General features: G+C 36.1%; 1 protein-coding gene across 5 annotated transcripts in view; it reads left to right on the top strand.

Moving 5' to 3' along the window:
• Positions 1 to 23,045, top strand: part of bin1b (bridging integrator 1b) — a 33,667-nt gene extending 10,622 nt beyond the window's left edge. The window contains exons 4-16 of one of the 5 annotated variants that reach the window (XM_051897666.1): positions 2,264 to 2,358; positions 6,549 to 6,644; positions 7,521 to 7,628; positions 8,395 to 8,487; positions 10,369 to 10,454; positions 11,561 to 11,636; positions 11,726 to 11,781; positions 11,913 to 11,945; positions 12,286 to 12,349; positions 13,578 to 13,706; positions 19,088 to 19,153; positions 19,605 to 19,706; positions 19,786 to 22,454. In XM_051897666.1, coding sequence (XP_051753626.1) covers positions 2,264 to 2,358; positions 6,549 to 6,644; positions 7,521 to 7,628; positions 8,395 to 8,487; positions 10,369 to 10,454; positions 11,561 to 11,636; positions 11,726 to 11,781; positions 11,913 to 11,945; positions 12,286 to 12,349; positions 13,578 to 13,706; positions 19,088 to 19,153; positions 19,605 to 19,706; positions 19,786 to 19,887 — 1,106 coding nt within the window. In that variant the 3' untranslated portion in view covers positions 19,888 to 22,454. Of the gene's footprint in view, positions 1 to 2,263; positions 2,359 to 6,548; positions 6,645 to 7,520; positions 7,629 to 8,394; positions 8,488 to 10,368; positions 10,455 to 11,560; positions 11,637 to 11,725; positions 11,782 to 11,912; positions 11,946 to 12,285; positions 12,350 to 13,577; positions 13,707 to 19,087; positions 19,154 to 19,604; positions 19,707 to 19,785 lie in introns of all 5 variants that reach the window. The other 4 variants (XM_051897669.1, XM_051897667.1, XM_051897668.1 and 1 more) reach the window with 4 other exon arrangements.
• Positions 23,046 to 23,071: the final 26 nt, after the last annotated feature.

Here is a 23,071-nt window from a genome sequence, read left to right as displayed (position 1 = left end):
AGTGACAACAGAATGACACTGGTTAAGTTAAACAAGTTTAAGGAGGAGCTGGGGGAGGAGGTGGGTTGCAAGCAGCGTGCAGTGGAAGCAGCCAAGCAAGCAGAGAGACGGAAGCTGCGTTTAAGTAATGCGCCTTATTTGAGTTACCAATTAAGTCCATAGAAATCGGATCAGCTGATATGGGTGGGGTTGGAATTTGTGAATCAGCTGATAGCGGAGCTTGACTATGAGGCCTGCCTGAACTAACACAGAATACTTGATTTCTGTCATCATTTACTCATGTTGTTCCAAACAGGTTTGACATTCTTTCTTCTGTGGAACATAAAAGAAAATATTTATTTAATAAGAATGTTGGTAACCAAAAAGTTTTGGTGACCATTGATCAAAATATCTTCTTTTATGTTCCACAGAAGAAAGAAAGTCATACAGTTTTGGAACGACATGAGGGTAAGTAAATGATGACAGAATTATCATTATCATAATTTAGAGGAAGCTCAATGCTAACTTTAAAAAGAAAAACAAACACAATCAAAACAAAGAAACATCTCTTAATATTGTCATATGGCAAAAGTAGAACTAAATGTGCAATCACTCAATGACGCAGCTTTCTTTCAGATAAAATACATTAGACTCTCTTAAAGGGTTAGTTCACCCAAAAATGAAAGTTCTGTCATTAATTACTCACCCTCATGTCGTTTCACACCTGTAAGACTTCGTCGTCATCTTCAGAACACAAATTAAGATATTTTTGATAAAATCCGATGGCTCAGTGAAGCCTGCTTTGCCAGCAAAACCATTTCCCTTTTCAATGCCCAGAAAGCTACTAAAAACATATTTAAAACTGTTCATGTGAGTACAGTGGTTCAACCTTAATTTTATAAAGCGACGAGAATACTTTTTTGTGCGGCAAAAAAAAAAAAAAAAAAAAAAAAAAACTTTATTCAACAATATCTAGTGATGGGCGATTTCAAAACACTGCTTCATGAGGCTTCGAAGCTTTATGAATCTTTACAAATCAGTGGTTTGGAGCACGTTTCAAACTGCCAAAGTCACGTGAACTATTGAAATTTTGAAACACTTATGACGTAACGAAGCCACGTTTACTGAAATCACGTGATTTTGGCTCTCCGTACCACTGATTCGAAACAAAAGATTAGTAAAGCATCGAAGCTTCGTGAAGCAGTGTTTTAAATATCACTAGATATTCTTGAATAAAGTCGCTATTTTGTTTTTTAGGCACACAAAAAGTGTTTTCATTGCTTTATAATATTAAGGTTGAACCACTGTAGTCACATTAACTGTTTTAAATATGTTTTTAGTACCTTTCTGGGTATTGAAAAAGGAAATGATCTTGCTGGCAATGCAGGCCTCACTGAGCCATCAGATTTTATCAAAAATATCTTAATTTGTGTTCAAAAGATGAACGAAGATCTTACGGTGTGGAATGACATGAGGGTGAGTAATTAATGACTGAATTTTCATTTTTGGGTGAACCAACCCTTTAAAGCAAAACAGATCATTGTGACTGAACAAACATAGCCTTTCATCTATAGCTGTACCTGCCTCCATGTGTAACAGAGATAAGGTTGTCACAAATTCTTTCTGGGTTATAAACATGTGGAAAGTATTTTCAGGTCTGGCCATATTGGTTTCTTCTTAAAGGGATAGTTCACATAAAAATTAAATTCTGTTATCATTTACTCAACATCACAGTGTTTAAATCTTTATGATTTTTTTTTTTTCTTCCTTGTAACAATTTCCTTCATTATTTACTCACCCTCATGTGGTTCTAAATATGTATATGATTTTTTTTCTTTTGTGGAACGCAAAAGAAGATATTTTGAAAAATTTCCAAACAAAGACAGTTAATAGACCCCAACCTTATTCAACACAACATGAGGGTGAGTAAATGATGACAGAATTTTAATTTTTAGGTGAACTGTCCCTTTAAATCTCAGTTTTAAATATAGCTCCTTAAGACATGTTGTTGTCAAACTTCTGCTTTAAGCACCGGAGAGTGGTAGTACATTAAATAAATGCGAAGTAAGCAGGCAGCCTTGTACAGACTATAACTACACTGTCCTAATGCAGAACACCTTCCCATCAACTTCCTGCCTTGTGACCACAAAAGCTCTCACTTCTCTGAAAGACACAAAGGGAAAGAAACTGCATGCGTGTTGGGTTAAATGAATGAGTATTTGCCATCATCTGTGTGAATGTGCCAATGTCTGCCTCTTAGCTGACCCACTGTTTGTTTCCGCAGCCATGCACGAGAGTTCAAAGCGTCTGCATGACTGTCTGGCAGAAATGTACGACCCTGAGTGGTTTGGCAAAGAGGAGGTGGACTCCATCGCAGAGGTGTGTAAGCATGTCACTGGCAGAGCCAAACACTTTGTCTGGATTGTGTGACATTAGTGTTTTCGATGTGAAAAATCCCATAGGAGAGAAAAACCACAAAGGACATCTCTTTAATATGTCAGTTGTTTCTTCTGAAGGCTCCTGGTTCTCACATGTGCCTCCTGAAATCAAATGTGTCTCTTGTAGAGTTTCAGAAGAATGTCACAAACCAGATACCAACCCAGAGAAAAAAATTTATTGCTTAGAGGAGACTATAGATTAAATTTAATGATCAATGTCTCATACTTTGCTCAGATGTGCTGAGATACCAAAATCTGCCATCAAAACCCTAGTGAAAAAATAGTATACTTAAGCACAATTTATTCGTATGTACTTTAATATAATTAAATGTATTTGTGGCATGCTATAAATTGGTATACTTAAAGTCTGCTAAATTGGAACAACTAATTTTGTACTAAATGCATTTTAGTTGTCCAAAAGCAGTGCTGAAGTTCAACTAAAGTTGTATTAAATATACACCTTGAGACCTTGAGTGCTAAAGTGGAACTATTCCAAGTACACTTTAAATATACTCTTGTATTTAAGTTTTGAAATGCAGAATTCACTCAGCATAAACTTCAAATGTATTTTGGTGACATTAGAATTGCAATTCAATTACATTGTAAGAATGTTGAACATACATTAATATTATACTGATAACAAACTTTTAGTGATTTTAAGACGCATTGCAATGGCATTCCAAGTTAACTTGAAGTGTGCTAATGGCATCATTATAGTGTGCTTCAAATAGGCTACAATAAAGTAATCTTTATAAATAAAGTCACAGCTTAAGAACATGCCTTTTACAGACACCCCCAGTATACTTATCCAGTGAACATCAGTGAGACAATGGGAAGAGATGTATATGTATATTGAATGCAGGAACCAGTACGGGCTGGAATGCACAAGAGCACTCAGCTTACCTGTTGCGCCACCACTCACACATGGACCATGCAAAACTGGGGTTACTTTGTGTTCTCTCTATACTGTTACAAGTACAGCTATAAGCGAACCGATATTAGTAATGACAACTATTAATGACAGCACAAATTGTATGGATTAAAAGACTGTGAATCGCCGAGAAAAGTCTCAATATAGGCACAGTAAGTGGTGCGTGAAAATAAATGTGAAACGGCCTGTAGCTATATAACACGAATGTGTATTAAACTTTAAGCTGTTGAAAAAATAAAACCAGCAGACGCAACTTTAAATATCAAGAATGTTTTGCTTCCAATTTACTTGACATGATCTGTCATTAACGCAACATGAAGCGATTGCATAAACCGGCATAACATTAGTTTTATTCTTGTGCACGCACTAAAACACAGACAGTTCCGTTCCTTGGTGGAAAAATGTGAACGTGCAGAACTGATTGTTTCAGTGTGTGCAGATGGAATAAAACCATCTGTAACATTTCTCTGCTGATTCTCTGCGCGCTTTAACTCTCAATGCACCACAACTGCTCCTGACAAAAACGCAATGAGATGATTTGGCGGTTTGGCGGTCTCGTATTACGCTGCGGATTTAAATGTGACGCGTAGATTAAAATTATTTACTTTTCATGCAGTTAATGTTTCTGAATTTATTTGACATTTTAACTTTTTGTGTAATTTTTGAAGACTGGTCAGGATCGGTTTAATAATTAGTTTAATAATTCATAATAGTTTGACAGCCCAAAGGGCTGCAGTCCATATTTCAAAGTGCAACGGGATATTAAAGTAGCATTAATGGGAAAAGTGTATTACAGTAGGTGCTTTGGAATGCATTACAAATACACTAAAGTAATAAAACTTCTGATCAGGTACGTGAATTTCTTTCAACATTCACCTTTCATCAAACTGACTATATGTTGTTTTCTTTATTTGTCATAATTACAATTACTTTTGTAACTACTTTCTATATGTATGTATATCTGCTTTGCAACCATGCAAAATTGGGAAAAGTGCTATAGAAATAATTTTGAATTGAATTAAACAATAGCCTACCTGATATTCAAAGTGTGAGCAAATTATTGAAAAGGTAAATGTCATAATTATAAAACTTACTTCATGATTATTTTTTGCAACTCAAAATACATTTCCTGTAAACTTTTATCTAGGCCAATACTTTTTTTATACTAAACAAGTAGAACTCAAATACAGTTCATTGAATTGTTCATTTAATCATAACTGGTCAACATAGTGTTCAACAAAAATAAATTACTGAAGTAGTAGGCTACTTAAATATTTAACAAATTAAATAATTTTATTTTCAAATTGGTTGTTTTGAGCTGTATAGGCAAAAGTTGGGTTTGAAAATTCTGCGCTTAAAGCCAGTTAGCAGAAACAAACTAGATGTTTCAGTTCATACCTCACATTTTCTTTGGTTTGCACAAAAAGAAAGGAATTATATAGCATCATCTAAAAATAATTTAATCATTCTCAGATATGAAATACATGGTGAGACTTGTGTCTTTAGCTACAATGAGTTTCTGGACCCAGTTTCCTTCAGACAAATGCCAAAACTGCAACACAGATTCCCAATAGTGTGCACTCCAGCGAGTTCAGTTGTTAAGCAAAAGTACAGCTAAACCGATTGTTGGTGAGTGTGATGGCATTCACTTTATGGCGTGTTTGAAACATACATCAATCATTGCGGTCTATATGTGTCAACTTCTGGCAGGCCAATGGGGGTCAAGGTTTAGCGTCAGCAGTTACAGTGTTTTCAAATCATTTCAGGAAGAATGTATTTATGAGATAAAATGCACATGAACATCAGCACAACTCATAATTATGAGTTTAGGTAACACTGGATTTTCTTTAGAGTTTCCGAGTTAGGTGCGTGACGGTGAGAAATCATGTCAGAGGCAATGGATGCAGAGTCTGCCCAAGTAAAAAACCTACCAAAATGTATTTAAAATAGGCCTACATTCATTTCACACTAACTACAAACACATTAATATACAGTAGTCAACATTTGAAGTGGATCAAAAAAGTTAATCAAAGTTGTCCTAAGAACTAAGTTGTCTTAAGAAGAAGGTTTTAGGACAACTTTGATGAAAGGTTTTGATCCACTTCAAATGTTGACTACTATATTTACTGACATAAATATTTTAATTAAACTTTATTTGGAGTTCTTCTTTATTGCACAATGCATATTTCTTAATATTAAGCCTAAAATGTGTTTAATATCACTATTAGTAAGGATAGTATGATCACTGTATAATTTGAATGCAAGATATATAAAGTGTACCTACAGTATACTTTCAATACTTCCACTTTAGCACAATCAAATATACTTATGTATATCTTTAGTTGGACCTCAACACAAAAATACTTGTTCCAGTTTAGCAGACTTTAAGTATACCAATTTAGTATAATAAAAGTACAATTGCAGGGTATTTATATTAAGTGCATGAATATGTAAATGCAATTGTAGTATACTTAGCATAAAATAAGTGTATTTCAAATACATTTTAGTATATTTATTTTTCACTAGGGAAGTCAGAGATTTGAATATACACTACCATTCAAAAGTTTGGGTTCAGTAAGATTTTTGTAAAGAAATTAATACTTTTATTCAACAAGGAAAAAATGCAAGGTCTCGAGGCGTTGAATTGATTTAAACTTGAGCGCTGCGTTTTTTAGAAAGCCAAATCATGCGTGAGATGCTGCAAAAGATGCAAGACACAAACACAACAGTCAAACACGTTCATCTAGCATGTGTTTACATAGAAAAATAATGGAAAAGTAGCGCAGTGGAAAAGTGTGTTCTGTGCACGGCCCCTAAGACTATTTGCAAGTGAAGAATCAATGCTCTCCACACTAGTGTTTCAAACTCTGTCGACTCATTCTGCAATTCCTTTCTGTTTTCTAATTTTTTTTTATTCATTCCTTCCGCTCACCCATGTCTCCATGAGTAAAGGAGATGATAGAGAAAGAAATGGATAATAATCTAGAGGTAAACATGACCAATGACATCTCCAGACCAGGCCATAGGTCTAGTGGTGCTGGTGATGCTAAAGTAGTGCTATTGTACTGCAGTCTATTTTAGAGTAGATCTGTTCATACACATGTAGACTTTTTTTATCTGTGGTTTGTCAGTCTGTGTGAGAGAGCAAGCGTGAGAGTATGTGTCTTGGTGCGCATGTCTGATCACTATTTGTTTTACAGGACACTGACCTTCTGTGGCAAGATTTCCACCAAAAGCTTGTGGACAATACCCTCATTTCCATGGATACATACTTGGCTCAATTTCCAGACATAAAGGTTTGTTTTTGCTTTAGTAAGTGTTGCATGTAAGCATCACTTTTACTATTGCTTATACTTTGCTTTAGGGATTTGAACCACAAACCATATGTATTCAAATTTTATGTGAAACCTGTTTGTGCTACATGCATCGTTGAGGCTTGTTAAAGGGATAGTTCACCCAAAAATGAAAATTATCCCATGATTTACTCACCCTCAAGCCATCCTAGGTGTATATGACTGTCTTCTTTCAGATGAACACAATCAGAGATATATTTAAAAATATAAGCTAGAAGCTAGTATTATAGTTAATAAAGTTTTAAATATGGATATTTTTCTTACAAAAACGCATCGCTTCACTTTGCTTCAGAAGGCCTTTATTAACCCCCTGGAGTCGTATGGATTACTTTTTTTATGGATGGATGCATTATTTTTAACTTCAAAATGTGGCCCCCCATTCACAACCATTATAAACCTCAGATATATCTCTGATTGTGTTCGTCTGAAAGAAGATAGTCATATACACCTAGAATTACTTGAGCGTGAGTAAATCATGGGATAATTTTCATTTTTGGGTGAACTATCCCTTTAAGAAGCACTATTGCTTTTCTAAGTGATCTGGCTTATGATTTTTGCCTGGCTAAAATCTCATAGATTTACACTGAAGTAGGAACCCGTCCATATCTAGACACCAGAATATAATTAAGACTTGCAGGTGCACCACATAGAAAGCACCCTAGCAACACCCACAACACTTTAGCAACCTTATAACAACGCCCTGGCAACCAGTCACCATTCCCTAGCATTGTGAAAGAAAATTTAGCATGCTCCTCTAATTTATAGTAGTTATTGCTGTGTTAAATGGTCTTTGTTGTGACTCTCTGGCTCCCTCTGCAGGCTCGGATTGCTAAGCGTGACAGGAAGCTGGTAGACTTTGACAGTGCCAGACATCATTTTGCTTCTATACAAAAAGGCAAGAAAAAGGATGAGGCCAAAATTGCCAAGGTATCAGATGCTCGTTTCAGCTTGTTAATGTATGCTAATACTGTACTTTCTGGCTTTTTGTCCACAAGCCTTGTTAACTAACCAACTTAAAGGGTTAGTTCACCCAAAAATGAAATTTCTGTCATTAATTACTCACCCTCATGTCATTCCACACCCGTAAGACCTTCGTTCATCTTTGGAACACAAATTAAGATATTTTTGATGAAATCTAAAGGTTTCTGAACCACACATAGGCAGCAACATCATTGCACCTTTCAAGGTCCAGAAAGGTAGTAAAGACATTGTTAAAATAGTCCACGTGACTGCAGTGGTTCAACCTTAATGTTATGAAGTGACGAGAAAACTTTTTGTGAAATTGTTGAATACAGTCGTTATTTTTGTTTTGTTTTTGCGCACAAAAAGCATTCTCATTGCTTCATAACATTAAGGTTGAACCACTGTAGTCACATGGACTATTTTAACCATGTATTTACTACTTCTCTGGGCCTTGAAATTGGTAATTTAATTGCTGTCTATGGAGGGGTCAGAGAGCTCTTGGATTTCATCAGAATTATCTTAATTTGTGTTCTGAAGATGAACGAAGGTCTTACGGGTGTGGAACGACATCAGGATGAGTACTTAATGACAGAATTTTCATTTTTGGGTGAACTAACCCTTTAATGCTGTAACTATGAGTAATTCAAGTGTTGCAGTCAGTTTGTATGCTTGAGTGTATGTGTGTGTTTGCACAAGCTTTTGTCCCCCTCTCTCTTTGCTGCATGTCTAGCCTCTGACTCTGGTGGAGAAGGCTGCTCCCGGCTGGGCTCAGGGAATAATCACAGCACATCAGATCGCACAAACTAACCTCTCAAGAAACCAGGTGACTCATCTGTCACTCAGCCTGTAAACCCTCCCTTAACCTGCCTAACTCCCACCTGCTCACAGTCCACACCCACTGACAGCATGGCATCTTTGTACCATCTGTGTATTTACTGTATATTTTTAGCTATGACTTAAAAAAATTATATTTGTTTCAAAGAATACTATTCAAAAGATTGAGGTCAGTAAGATTTTTTATGTTTTCGAAAGAAGTCTCTTATGCTCCCCAAGGCTGAATTTATTTGATCAAAAATACAGTAAAAACAGTAATATTATTAAAGTGCCCCTCTTATGCTATTTTTCTAATTTTGTTTTGGAGGTCTCCTACAATAGATTTACATGCATCCAAGGTCAAAAAACACTTTTTCATAATATACATTGCCGCATCACCTCTTTTCTCAAAGAGTCCAAAAACGGTAAATTCAATGATCCGGTCTCTCTAAACCCCTCCTTTCTGTGAGCCTACTCTGCTCTGATTGGTCAGATGGCCCAGTCTGTTGTGATTGGTCTACAGCTTACAGCATGTGTCGGAAACCATTGCCATATGTGAATTTCAGCTCTAGAGGCTTCTATAGCGCTTGATACATCGATACGAACGATTGCTTCATTTTTTCCGTATCAATTCCAGTGCGATTTCTCATCCTTTTGAAGTGCATTCAAAGTGGATTCACACACAGCACTGAAAACAGCATCTTTTCGACATGTCGAAACACGAACCAAACTCTTCCAGGCCTCAGTTATAACTACATTGTTACAGTGTTTATGCAATTTGTTGCATTATTAAGTAGGTATGTATCAGGAAGTGTGACTGGAATTCCTGACTACTCCTATCTACAGTTCAGAATCGATCCTTTCTTTTAGGAGACAGAAACTCCATTCATTGTGCACTTTCATCTTTGAAACTTTGCAGACCTTTTACATTCACAAACAGGTATATTACACACTACATGAAAGGTAATATTCGAAAAAGCATAATATGGGCACATTTTAAATAACCGTTTTCTATTGTAATATTTTTAAAAAATGTAATTTCAATCAAATCTGAATTTTCAGCAACATTACTCCAGTCTTCAGTGTCACATGATCCTTTGGAAATCATTCTAATATGCTGATTTGCTCCTCAAGAAACATTTCTGATTATTATCAATGTTGAAAACAGTTGTTCTGCTTAATATTTTTATGGAAACTGTGATATTTTTTCCGGATTCTTTGCTGAATAGAAAGTTAAAAAGAACAGCATTTATTTGAAATAGAAATCTTTTGTATCATTATGAATATCATTATAGTCACTTTGATTGATTTAATGCATTCTTGCTGAAAGTATTAAGGTCGGTAGTGTAGTTTACTCTAAAAATGAAAAATAATTTACTCACCTTATCTTTTCCTCCACGGAATACAAAAGGATTCCGCAGACTGTCCAAGCTTCTCTTTTCCATACAATAGAAATAGATGGTGCCAGTAAAATCAAATGAAAATGAAATCAAAAGTTGCACTGCAAGACATGTAAGAATTAGTGTTTGATGTTGTGATTATAACGCACAGGTTAATTTGCACTACTTTAATATATTTTTTGATGCAGTTTTGTCCTTTTTGGAGCTTGATAGACCCTAGTAACTATATGTTTTCATTGTACGGAGAAATGCTACAAAACATCCTTAAAAAACACAAAAGAAATGAATACAGTTCAGAATTATATGACGGTGAGTAAATGTTTTATGATTGTTTGAAATGCTTTCTGCAGATTTCAATTAAAGGGATCACAGGTTACATTTGTCCACATTCGTGCAGAGATGAATGCGTAATTCTTTGTATACACATTTTCATAAATTATAGTATCTTTAGCTTAATGAATGTGTGTGTTGGTGGGTTTGTGTGTGTTTAGGCTGAGGAAGAGTTGGGGAGAGCTCAGAAGGTATTTGAGGAGATCAATTATGAGCTCCAGGAGGAACTTCCCACCCTGTGGGACAGGTAATAACCACCTATTCATTCTGCCATCTCTCTGTTTATCTCTCTTATTCCTTCCCCTTAAAGGAATAGTTCACCTAAAAATGAAGAACCGTCACGTCGTTCCAAACCTGTGTGGTATAATTTTTTTTTCTGTGGAACACAAAAGGATTATTTTTGTAGGAACACAGAGTCTCTTGTGTTCACCAGGCTGCATTTAATTGTTGAAAAAATACAGTAAAACAGTAATATTGTGAAATATTATCTCAGTTTAAAAGAACAGCTTTCTGTTTTTATATATTTTAAAATGTAATTTATTCCTCTGATGATAAACCTGAATTTTCAGCATCATTACTCCAGTATTCAGTGTCACATGATACGGAGCCCCCGACGTGACATGCAGAAAAAAATAGTAGGCTAAATCGTGCGCACGATTTACTAATTCGTTCCCTCGATTTATAAATCATGTGCATGATTTAGTAAATCGAGGAAACGAATTAGTAAATCGTGCGCACGATTTAGCCTACTATTTTTTTCTGCATGTCACGTCGGGGCTCCGTCATACGGCCCTTCAGAAATCATTCTGATATGCTTGGATATGAAAAAACATTTCTTATTATTATCAATGTTGAAAACAGTTGTGCTGCTGCTTATTATTTTGTGGAAAGAGTGATACATTATTGTTTCAGGATTCTTTGATAAACAGAAAGTAGAAATCTTTTGTAACATTGTAAATGTCCTTACTGTCACTTTGGATCAATTTAAAACATCCTTGCTGAATAATATAAAAAGATAAAACAAACACTATATATATATATATATATATATATATATATATATATATAATTGCAGTGTATGGTTTCAGAAGATTTGGAATATAGCACACAAGTTTTTTTTTTTTTTTTTTTATGGTACTTTTATGTTGTTATTTGTCTTTGACCTTCAGAGGTCACAATGAACTACAAAAACTGCAATTATTCTTCTTTTATGTTCTATAGAAAAAGAATAGCATGATTGGAATAACATGATGGCAAGTAATTAATAGAATATAATTTTTTGGTGAAGTTTTTTCTTTTAAATGAACCGATGTTGACTTCTCTCCGTCTCTCTCTCTCTCTCTCTCTCTGCAGTCGTGTTGGCGTCTATGTTAACACATTCCAGAGTGTATCTGGCCTGGAGGAAAAATTTCACAGGGATATGGGCAAAGTGAGCCAATAATAAGAGACTTATTAACAAGAGATAAATGAGATTATTGTTGTTAGTTACCAGGGTATGTCGCACTCTCTTGCACACAGCTGAACCAGAATCTAAGTGATATTATGACCAAACTGGAAGAGCAACGTCTAGCCAAGTGAGTGCTTATATCTTGGGATATTTCCTGTCTGTATAGATACTTCTGGTTTCCTGTAGTTTAGCACACAGATGTGTGACTCCTTGTTTTCCCTGTTAATTAAACCAACCCTTCCCCCGACCAACCCACAGAAAAGGTGTCACGACAGCAAGCACTGTGAAGAGGTAATGGCTCCCATGTTTTGTGTGTGTTTGTTTATGCAACATTTATTGCATTAAAGACATACTAACACTTGGTTGCTCTGGAAACTTACTGCAAGCGTTTGAGTGTGAATGTGACCATGTGTAGATGCTGACACACACACACACACACACACACAAAAAATAACTGCATGACTGGAATGTCTTTGAAATGCAGTAATTGCGCATGGTAGTGATTTAAACCAATCTGTCTGCTGTATTAACACTGATCTGTGCTGCCCCCTAGTGATCTATATCAGTCATTACACTCAAAACTGTGTATGCCAATGTAGTAATTATTTACCAATCTGTGTTTCTCATGCAGCGAAGAAGCAGCCAACCACAGTCTCTCAGAGTCTGGGTCAGACGCCCCTAAATCACCACAAAAGGTACTGTGTGTGTGTGAGAATGCTGACGTTTTTATTTTCTGTATATTATGTCTATGTGTTTGTCACATCGCCTATGGAGTGTCTTACATGTATATGAGTATGTATAAAACTAAAGATTCAAAAAACAAATCCAGACCATTTATTATTTTGGCTTGAGAAAGCCTTTCTTCTTCTTCTTCTTCTTCTTCTTCTTCTTCTGAGACAAACATTTCTGACTCTCCTCCTAAGCTTTCAAGCTAGAACCACCAATCTAGGGTCAGCAATTTGCTAATTCATGCTAGCAACATGCTAAAACATGTTAGCAATGTGTTAAATCATGCTAACAACATGTTAAAACATGCTAGCAGTGTGTTAAAAGTAAAAAGTGCTAGCAACATGTCTGTCTGTCTCTGTGTCTGTCTGTCTGTCTGATAGACTGTATTGCCATCAAAACCTTCAAACTTCAAGCTTTAAAACTACTTTAAATTTCCAACTGCTTTAAACTGAAAACCTTCAAACTTCAAGCTTTTAAAACTTATTCAAACTTTCTGGTCAGGCTTTCTCAAGCTAACATCAAAGTTTGTCTTGACAAACTTTTTTATCTTGTTTTATTTATACATTTAAACAGCATACATTGCAATGGGGATTTTTTACTGTGCATCCTCGTAAATAAGTGATGAATCTCAATGAGTCAAATAGGAGAAAATGTTGAAATTGTTTTGTTTTTAATTGTAAAAAATGTAAAAAAATGTTTTCTTTAAGTGGTAGGGTTAAACTAGTCATTATAATTACCCTTACAGCAGTGTTATTTTATATACTATTATAGTAATTATTAATGTTTTGAATTAGATTTAATTTTTATATTTTCAGTTTTCATTTTTGTTTATGATTTAGTAATTTTGTCATGTGTTTTTGTATTGCTTTTTTAAATAGTTCTATTTAGCTTTCATATATTTTTATTTTAGTTTTAGTACTTCTGCTTAAACTTATTTTATTTCAGTCAGTTGCCAGGCCAACATTTCTAAAACTATTTTTAATAGTTTAGTTAACAATAACAGCACTCCCTTACAATAGAAGTTTGTGGGATGTCCTAATGTAGATGACTAGGTAAACATGACTGTGCATGTAAGCAAACTTAAAGCATGTGACACAGAAAGAATCTAATCATGAGCAGTGCTGATTTTGTGTTTTAACCTGCAGTGTGCTGTGTGTTTTCCTCATTATCTGCATGTATGTGTTGGTGTGGCAGTCCAGAGAGGGACCGCCTGTCGCACCGCCCCCAAGGCCTGCTTCGTCTCAGGAGGTGAAACAGGACAACATCATTAACCTGTTTGAGGATGCAGTGGTGCCTGACATTAACGTTTCAACCCAGCCAGAGGTCAGAGGTCAAATGACTCCCTCCTCTGCTCATCTAAGCACTCACACCAATCTCTTCCTCTTCACATGTTTTATTTTATAATGCATCTCCATACTTAAAGGGTTAGTTCACTCAAAAATGAAAATTCTGTCATTAATTACTCACCCACATGTCGCTCCAAACCCGTAAGACTTTCATTCATCTTCAGAACGCAAATTAAGAACTTTTTGATAAAACCTGAGAGCTTTCTGTCCCTCCATAGACAGGCTATGCAATTGGAACTTTGATGCTTCAAAAAGTTTATAAAGAGATCGTAAAACTAATCCATATTAATTTAGTCCACATTTTCAGAAGAGACGTGATTGCTTTATATGATGAACAGATTGAATTTAGGCTATTATTCACATTCATCAACTCACACATTAGTTGTAAACGGAAGCTCAAGTACGTTTGCTTGACGCGTGCGAGAACCACTGAGGATCATTCTCATGTGTTACGCAGCATTTTTGAGATTTTGGAAGAGGTTTGTCCTTGTGCGTCATTCAGGTTCCGTTGAGCTTCTGTTTATGTTCGCTGATCAATGTTTATATGTTAGTTTTACGATCTCTTTATGAATTTTTTGAAGTGTCAAAGTTTCAATTGTGTAGGCTGTCTATGGAGGGACAGAAAGCTCACAGATTTCATCAAAAAGATCTTTATTTGTGTCCCGAAGATGAACGAAAGTCTTATGGGTTTAGAACGACATGAGGGTGAGTAAGTAATGACAGAAATTTCACTTTTGGGTGAACTAACCCGTAAAATGAACACATTCATCCATTTCCACCCTAAAAGTGACTGATGCCATCTTATTATTACTTCTCTTTCTGCTCATTCTACTAAAGTATCATTAGCTCTTGAGTTGTTAACATTACCATCATTTCTTTTTGCAAACCAATGATTCCACTAAATATTGTAACTGTCCTGGTAAAGGTGGTGTAACTATAACAGTCAGCTTAAGGTAGCTACAAGTATTATGCGGTTAAATGTCAAAATAACTCCAATATCATGCATACACAATCATATCATGACATCACAATCATGTTGCATTGTGGTCTATGGATCTGCCTTAAGTGTACATATTGATCAATATGTACCTTGGTCAAAATCGAGGGGTCGAGGGTCTGTCCAAGTAAACTTCATTCACCCACTTGATGAAGTTGAACGCACTTCAAAATGGCGGTGGGGATTCCCCCGAGGGGAAGTGATTATGTCTAAAAGTGGAGTTAAACACAGCCCAAGATGCATCGTGGGTTTTGCTGTGGAAAGCCATTTCTGCATGCTTCCCCGATTTTGTATAAATGCATCAAATTTTAGTGTACATAAGTTTGCTCTTTGATACAGTCTCTTCAGTCCATTTGAGTTTCAGGGAACTGAAATGACACTTTGGTTCAGCATGTAATGTATTTACTCCATGCATGTGATGCATGATAACTTGATTCCTGCTAGTTTCCAGGGTCAGTCTCAGAGCAGAAATAACAAACATCTACAAGAATAAAAGATCAGCAGACATTTTTCTGTGTATTCTAATGATAATAAAATGAAATAATCATAAAAACATAGTGTATGTTTTTATGATTATTTCATTTTATTATAATCAGTAATTTCACTCTAATGGCAATGAAAAGGACCTATTAATTGCCATTAGAATGAAATTACTGACGCTAAAATACAAGCTTGATAAAAATGCTCATTTTAGAAGAAAATTTCAGATAGCACTTAGAGGCTTTTGCATCTGAAGTCTTCAAATGCTTTCCTCTCATATTTGCTGAAGTAGCTCTGAACACTGTTATAAGCATAAGCTCCTGTAAGTGGGGTCTGTGAGAGCTCTCTGTTTACTGTTGACATGGTAATAGATGTACCTTGCACTCTTATTATGGGCCTCATTTATCTCACTCTTTCATTCTGTGCTGCCTCATTGAAGGGGGCTTCATGGAGCTCACGGGAGGTAAGACTGCTGTTTTGGCACACTTGTGATGGATCAGTTCACTCTCAACATACTCTTTGTGATTCTTGTGGTCTGATTGAGCATAAAAGAACCATGGGGCTTTTGGATGAAAGTGTTCTACAATCTTTGGATTGACAGATTACAAACAAAACCACACATGAACACGCAGGCATTTATCAAAAAATAAACCTTGTTGTATTATAACAGATTTCCACACGTTTTTCTACCATGTGTTTGGACTTTCCATGGGACTTACAAGGTTTATACTGTAAATGTAAATCAATGTAAATAATGTATATCAGGGGTTATTGTAGACAAAATCGATAGATTATCTACAGTTGTGGTCAGAATTATTGGCACCCTTGGTAAATATGATCAAAAAATAAATCTGCATTGTTTCTCCTTTTGATCTTTAATTCATAAAATTAGCAAAAATCTAACCTTTCATTGAAGGAAAAGAATTGAAAGTGGGGGGAAAATCACATTATGAAATAAATGTTTTTCTCCAAAACACGTTGGCCACAATTAGTGGCACCCCTAGAATTTTTTATGAGGAAAATATCTCTGAAGTATATTCCCATTCATATTTACATTTTTTTTTAGCACACCAGGGTGATCATGAACATGAAATTGTCCAGCCATGACTCCCTGTTCCACAGGAGTATAAACATGAGGAAACACAAAGGCCAAATTCCCGTAATCATTTATCACAATGAGTAAAACCAAAGAATATAGTTCTGATGTTCAGCAAAAGATTGTTGAGCTTCACAAAATAGAAAGTGGCTGTAAAAAAAAAATAGCTAAAGCATTTAAAATCCCCATTTCCCCCATCAGGGCAATAATTAAGAAGTTCCAAGCAACAAAAGATGTTACAAATCTGCCTGGAAGAGGACGTGTGTCTAAATCGTCCTAATGCGCAGTGAGGAGGAAAGTTTGGCCAAAGACTCTCCAAGGATCACAGCTGGAGAATTGCAGAGATTAGTTGAGTCTTGAGTCTCAGAAAGCCTAAAAAAATTTATCAAACAGCACCTACATCCCCACAAGTTGTTCAGGAGGGTTTCAAGAAAAATCCACTGCTCTCATCCAGAAAACAATCTCCAGCATATTCAGTTGTCAGACTGGGACCGGCTTCTATGGTCAGATGAAACTAAAAAAACAGCTTTTTGGCAGCAAACCCACCAGATGGGTTTGGTGCACACATGGATAAAAAGTACCCCATGCCCACGGTTAAATATACTGCTGGATCTTTAATGTTGTGGGCCTATTTTTCTGCTGGAGGTCCTGAACATCTTGTTCAGATACTTGGTATCATGGATTCTATCAAATACCAACAGATAAAAAATCAAAACCTGACCGCTTCTGCTAGAAATCAAATAATGGGCCGTGGTTGGATCTTCCATCAGGACAATGATCCAAAACAAACATCAAAATCAACACAAAAATGTGTCACTAAGCACAAAATGAAGCTTCTGGCCATCCCAGTCCCCTGACCTGAACCCTAAAGAAAATGAGTGGAGTGAACTGAAGATAAGAAGCACCAACATGGAGCTGGGAATCTGAAGGATCTGTAGAGATTCTGCATGAAGGAATGGTCTCTGATCTCTTGTCAGGTGTTGTCCAAACTCATCAGGCATTATAGGAGAAGACTCAGAGCTGTTATGTTGGCAAAGGGAGGTTGCAAAAAGTATTGAACGAAAGGGTGCCAATAATTGTGGCCAATGTGTTTTGGAGAAAAACATTTATTTCATAATGTGATTTTCCCCCCACTTTCAATTCTTTTCCTTCAATGAAAGGTTAGATTTTTGCTAATTTTATGAATTAAAGATCAAAAGGATAAACAATGCAGATTTATTTTTACAGTCATCTTTGATCATATTTACCAAGGGTGCCAATAATTCTGACCACAACTGTATCTATCATATTAAATGCAAAGTTGACTGGAAGGAAGAAATTGGGTAGGCAAAGGTGCACAAGCAACAGGGATGACCGCAAGCTTGAGAATACTGTCAAGTAAAGCCGATTCAAACACTTGGGAGAGCTTCACAATGAGTAGAATGAAGCCGGAGTCAGCGCATCAAGAGTCACCACACTCAGACATCTTCAGGAAAAGGACTACCAAGCCACTTCTGAAACAGAAACAATGTCAGAAGCATCTTACCTGGGCTAAGGAGAAAAAGAACTGGACAGTGAACAGTGGTCGAAAGTCCTCTTTTCAGATAAAAGTAAATTTTGCATTTCATGTTAAAATCATGGTCCCCGAGTCTGAAGGAAGACTGGAGAGGCACAGAATCCAAGCTGCTTGAAGTCTAGTGTGAAGTTTCTGAAGTCAATAATGATTTGGGGGGGCCGTGATGTCTGCTGGTGTTGGTCCATTGTGTTTTATCAAGTGCAAAGTCAATGCAGCCATCTTCCAGGAGAACTGTATCTATCTATATATTGATCAAATTAAGATGATTCCAAATTAGCCTGTTAGATAATTCATTCAAAGCAATAAACAGAACTCCTCAATTAACTTGAGAAACAACAATGAACTTGACTTCAGACCATATTGGGATATAGTTTAGAGTTTCACGTCTCTTATGTTTTCCTTCAATCCTTTTTCTTGTAAATTATTGGTGCCTTTTGCCCTATTGCCTGCCCTTTTCTCCCACGACATCTATTTACCCAAAATCCAAACAATCTGCCTCAAATCCAAAAAACAATCCTGGCTGACCCTTCCTCCCCATCCCAGCCTGGTCAGACCCCCGCTTCAGACCCCTCCCAGCAGTGGGCCTCAGATGATGAAGCTGCCACACAACCTTACAGCCAGCCGGATGAAACTCCTCAGTGGTATGATGAGGTCATTCCTGCCGTACAGCTGTATGAACCCCCCAGCTGGAATGAGCAGGACAGTGTGTCTGCACAGTCAGGCTGGGCCAGTGAAACAGCTGCGCCTGCAGAAGCTGAACTTGCGCAGCCAGAATGGGAGGACGATGCTGTGGAGCGCTGGGGCGAGGAAGGGTCCCAGGTAGGGCAAGAGCAGGACGCAGATACAAACTCAGGCAGTGGTACAGCTAAGGATTGGGAGGCGGAGTCAGAGCTGCCTCAGTGGGAGGAGCTACAAAGTGTAAGAGGAACAAGAGTCTTGATTAATTGTGGAGTATTGGCATAGTGTTAGGATGGCCCAGAAGTAAATAATGCTGTTCTGTGGGTGTGGGTGTGGCTGTTCATGTTGAATGTTTGTTTTTGTGTAGTGTGAAGTCAGGTTGATTGGGACGCTTTTTCCAAGTCATCCCAATGGCAAAAAGTGTCCCAATCACCCTGAATTCACTTTACATGTGTTTTTCTGTGTATAGCATGTTTGTTTTATTCTCTTGACATGCTCAGGTGTGGTGAACTGCTTCTTTTTATTTCATTATCATTTTATTTTTGTATTTAGAATGAAGCTCCAGCAGTGACAAATGGCTCATCAGATGCAGAGCTTCCTCCATCGGTTCTCTATAAGGTAAGTTTAATTGGGGACCCAAGATCCCAGAGATTTTGAGCAGAATATACATTCCCATTAAAAATATTAAAGATGTTTTAATGTTTTTGAAAGAATTTTTGATTAAAAATACAGTAATATTGTGAAATATTTTTACAATTTAAAATAACTGTTTTCTATGTTAATATAATTTAAAATGTAATTTATTCCTGTGATCAAAGCTGAATTTTCGGCATCATTACTCCAGTCTTCAGTGTCACATGATCCTTCAGAAATCATTCAAATATGCTGATTTGCTGCTCAAGAAACATTTCTTATTATTATCAAAGTTGAAAACAGTTGTGCTGCTTAATTTTGTGGAAACCAAGATTCTTTGATTAATAGAACGTTCAAAAGAGCAGCATTTATTTAAAATAACAATGTAAAAGTATTTAAATATCACGTTTTTATTTATTAACATGATTCTTGGTAGGTGAAAGTAATGCATGACTATGGAGCAACAGACAGTGATGAACTTGACCTGAAGGCTGGTGACATTGTGCTTGTGCTTCCCTTTGCCAACCCAGATGAACAGGTCAGTCATGGCACACATGCTTAATCACACTCTCATACAATCAAACAATGACTCATTGTCTTTTTGTTTGTGTGCACAGGATGAAGGCTGGTTAATGGGAGTTAAAGAGTCACACTGGATTCAGAATAAAAACCTCCTAGTGAAAGGAGTCTTCCCTGAAAACTTCACCCAGAAACTGTGAGCGGAACAGCCATCTCACAATCACCTGTTCTTATCCTTCGTTTTCTCACCACTCTACTGTGATGCCATTTTTTATAAAACATCTTCAAAAATAAGGGCTTCTCAAGCCCAAAAAAAAGCTCTGTTCTATAACATGGTAACTTTCATAGAATTGGAGTAAGAATAAATGAAAAATTCATCAGATGAGATTTGCAGCAGTATGCTTTACACTAAAAAGTGATATGGACACAATTAAAAGATGCCAGATATGGATGAAGATCAAGGCCGATTTGATTGATGTTTGTCGTTGGGCCATTTTGGGAAGTTTGTTTAGTACATGAAGCATCAGTTAGCATCTTTTTTTTTTTTTTTTTTTTTTTTTTTCATCAACTGACTTTGACACATCAATCAATATATTTCAGTGAAATCTTTTACTTTTTTGCTTAAAGTCAACATGAAATCAAAATTGACCCTAATTACTTTCTTAAAGGGATAGTTTACCCAAAAATGAAAATTATCCCATGATTTACTCACCCTCAAGCCACAGTCATGTATATGACTATCTTCTTTCAGATGAACACAATCAGAGATATATTTAAAAATATCCTTAGTCCTCCAAGGTTTATAATGGTTGTGAATGGGGGGCCGCGTTTTGAAGTCAAAAATAATGCATCCATCCATAAAAAAAAAGGTAATCCATACGACTCCAGGGAGTTAATAAAGGCCTTCTGAAGTAAAGTGAAGCGATGCATTTTTGTAAGAAAAATATCCATATTTAAAACTTTATTAACTATAATACTAGCTTCCGGCGGATGACCGTACACAGAATGCGCAAGTCAGTTTGCGGAGGAAGAGTATCCTTTGACCTGACGAACGCGGAGGCACAGAGGATAGAGCAAAACAAATCACCAGTCACGGATTATATGTCTAAAACGATTTCGATATAAGAGGAGCTTAAATTTGTTGCACAGCCCTATTTGTTTGATCCGTGAGAGGCGTCTAAGCTTACAATACTCCAACATTCTGCATCATACATTGCGTTAGAGGATTACTCATTTGGCGCAAGTCAACTTGCGCATTCTGCGTACGGTCATCCGCTGGAAGATAGTTATTTGAATTTATAAAGTTTTAAATATGGATATTTTTTCTTACAAAAACGCATCACTTCACATCAGAAGGCCTTTATTAACCCATTGGAGATTTTTTATGGATGGATGCATTATTTTTGACTTCAAAACGCGACCCTCCATTCACAACCATTATAAACCTTGGAGGACTAAGGATATTTTTAAATATATCTCTGATTGTGTTTGTCTGAAAGAAGATAGTCATATACACCTAGGATGGCTTGAGGGTGAGTAAATCTTGGGATGATTTTCATTTTTGGGTGAACTATCCCTTTAACATCCTTTTTTGTTCTTACTGTGAACTATTCTTCAGTGCTTGTTCACACACTGTAAAATAAAAACTGTGTTAATAACTGTTAAAATAATAGCAAGTGCAAAGAGTGATAGATGCTCTTCACACAAAGTGTAAATAGAAGTAATATACTATATGTACTAAAGGTAAAATATCTGAGCAGTAGTGGGCAGAGTTAGTGAAAGTAGCCTTTGTCAACAAGGTTGGATATCTGCAATTAGTATAAGTAGAAATTGTGTATTTTATCAAGATAAAACAGTTGGCTGATGTCACAAATCCCTGTTGGTATCTAAACCAATCAATTTCTAATGCATAAAAAGCAAGTCCTGCTGTACACTATATCCTTTTTTTTATTCAGAAATACGTTGGGAATAAAGTAGGAAGTGCTAACTCTATTTCATGGTGACTTTAAAGTTTTGCTGATTTCATTATCTCGAGTCTCCTGAACATGTAGAGCCCATTCATCCCCTTAGTTTTATAATATTTTAAACTCTTGTTCCATAGATGGGGTATCTTGCAGCAGTACATGAGAGGGGCTCATCTCAATACTTTTATGATCAATAACTTCATGATATGTATGTTCTTCTTTGTTCTGTTATTGAGGTCTTCAGGTATATGCCACCAAAGATTATGACAATTATGCTATGGGACAAACCACTGTGGTTATACTGTATGAACAACAGTTTGCCTGAAACAATTTTTACTACGTATTTTAAAATGGAAGAGGTTCAAACATTTGTCATGGGTGCATGAATGTTTTATAGATACTTTTAGAATAGTGCGCATATACTGTAATCTGGAGAAAATGAAGAATCTCAAAAATAGATTTCATTTTTCTTTTGAATGACTAGGTATTGATCTAAATTGATAAAAATGTACTCTGTAATGCACTGATACTCTGATGACAGGCAGCATTAGTGTGGAATTCACTAAATGAATTAAGCTGAATTTATTCACAATGTACAGCATCACGCCACCACTGTGATCCAGGCTGAATCAGTTATCTAAAATGGTGTGCTTGACTGCATCTGCGTCTGGTTATAATGCTCTTCTTTGTCATTTGATGAATAACCACTGTCATGCTCAATAGAAATATGTGCACAAACATCTCTTTTTAATAAAATTCAGTTTTCTATAATGTTGAACAATTAAATCACGTAAGAAATGACACTGCATTTAGTAAATTGCCTCTCTGTTTTAATACCTAATGTCAAAATTTGATCTCAAATATACTGGGAATCTGATTTTGCCAAAACCTTTGAGGGTAAATTAGCTGCTAATTTGTGAACTGTTATTCTTGTTTTGTCAACTCTGGTATTGTCAGTATGTACTGTATACATTTTAGTTTATATATTAACTCTCTCTGACCTGTTTACATATCAGAGCTATAATTTTCTCAACCGATAAGCTCTATATTTGAATATAGTTTTGAATATTAAAATATTAATCAGACCTTTGAAATGAACAGCTGCAAGAAGTCTTTTCAGGTCTATTCATGGTTCCTTCTAACAAAGATGTGTAAATGTTTGGTGACTCTCTGAATATCTCAATGATAAAGGTTCTGATATTTAAAACTATCCTGTGGAAAAACTGAGATGTATCACATTAACTATATATATATACATTTGATCAGAAAGGGAAATTGTGTCCTGCAGCATTATAGTAGGATGCTCTGTCTTAACATGCAGTACTCTGTAAGAACCACCCTGTCTGGCAGACTTTAAGAAGCATATTAAAATTAAAATCATGCTGAACTTAAAATCTAGGGTCCTCTCGTTCATCTCACA

Source organism: Ctenopharyngodon idella, chromosome 6, assembly GCF_019924925.1.
Source record: "Ctenopharyngodon idella isolate HZGC_01 chromosome 6, HZGC01, whole genome shotgun sequence".
Taxonomy (NCBI): domain Eukaryota; kingdom Metazoa; phylum Chordata; class Actinopteri; order Cypriniformes; family Xenocyprididae; genus Ctenopharyngodon; species Ctenopharyngodon idella.
Note: the sequence above shows the minus strand (reverse complement) of the source record. Positions and strands in the feature narration are given on the sequence as shown.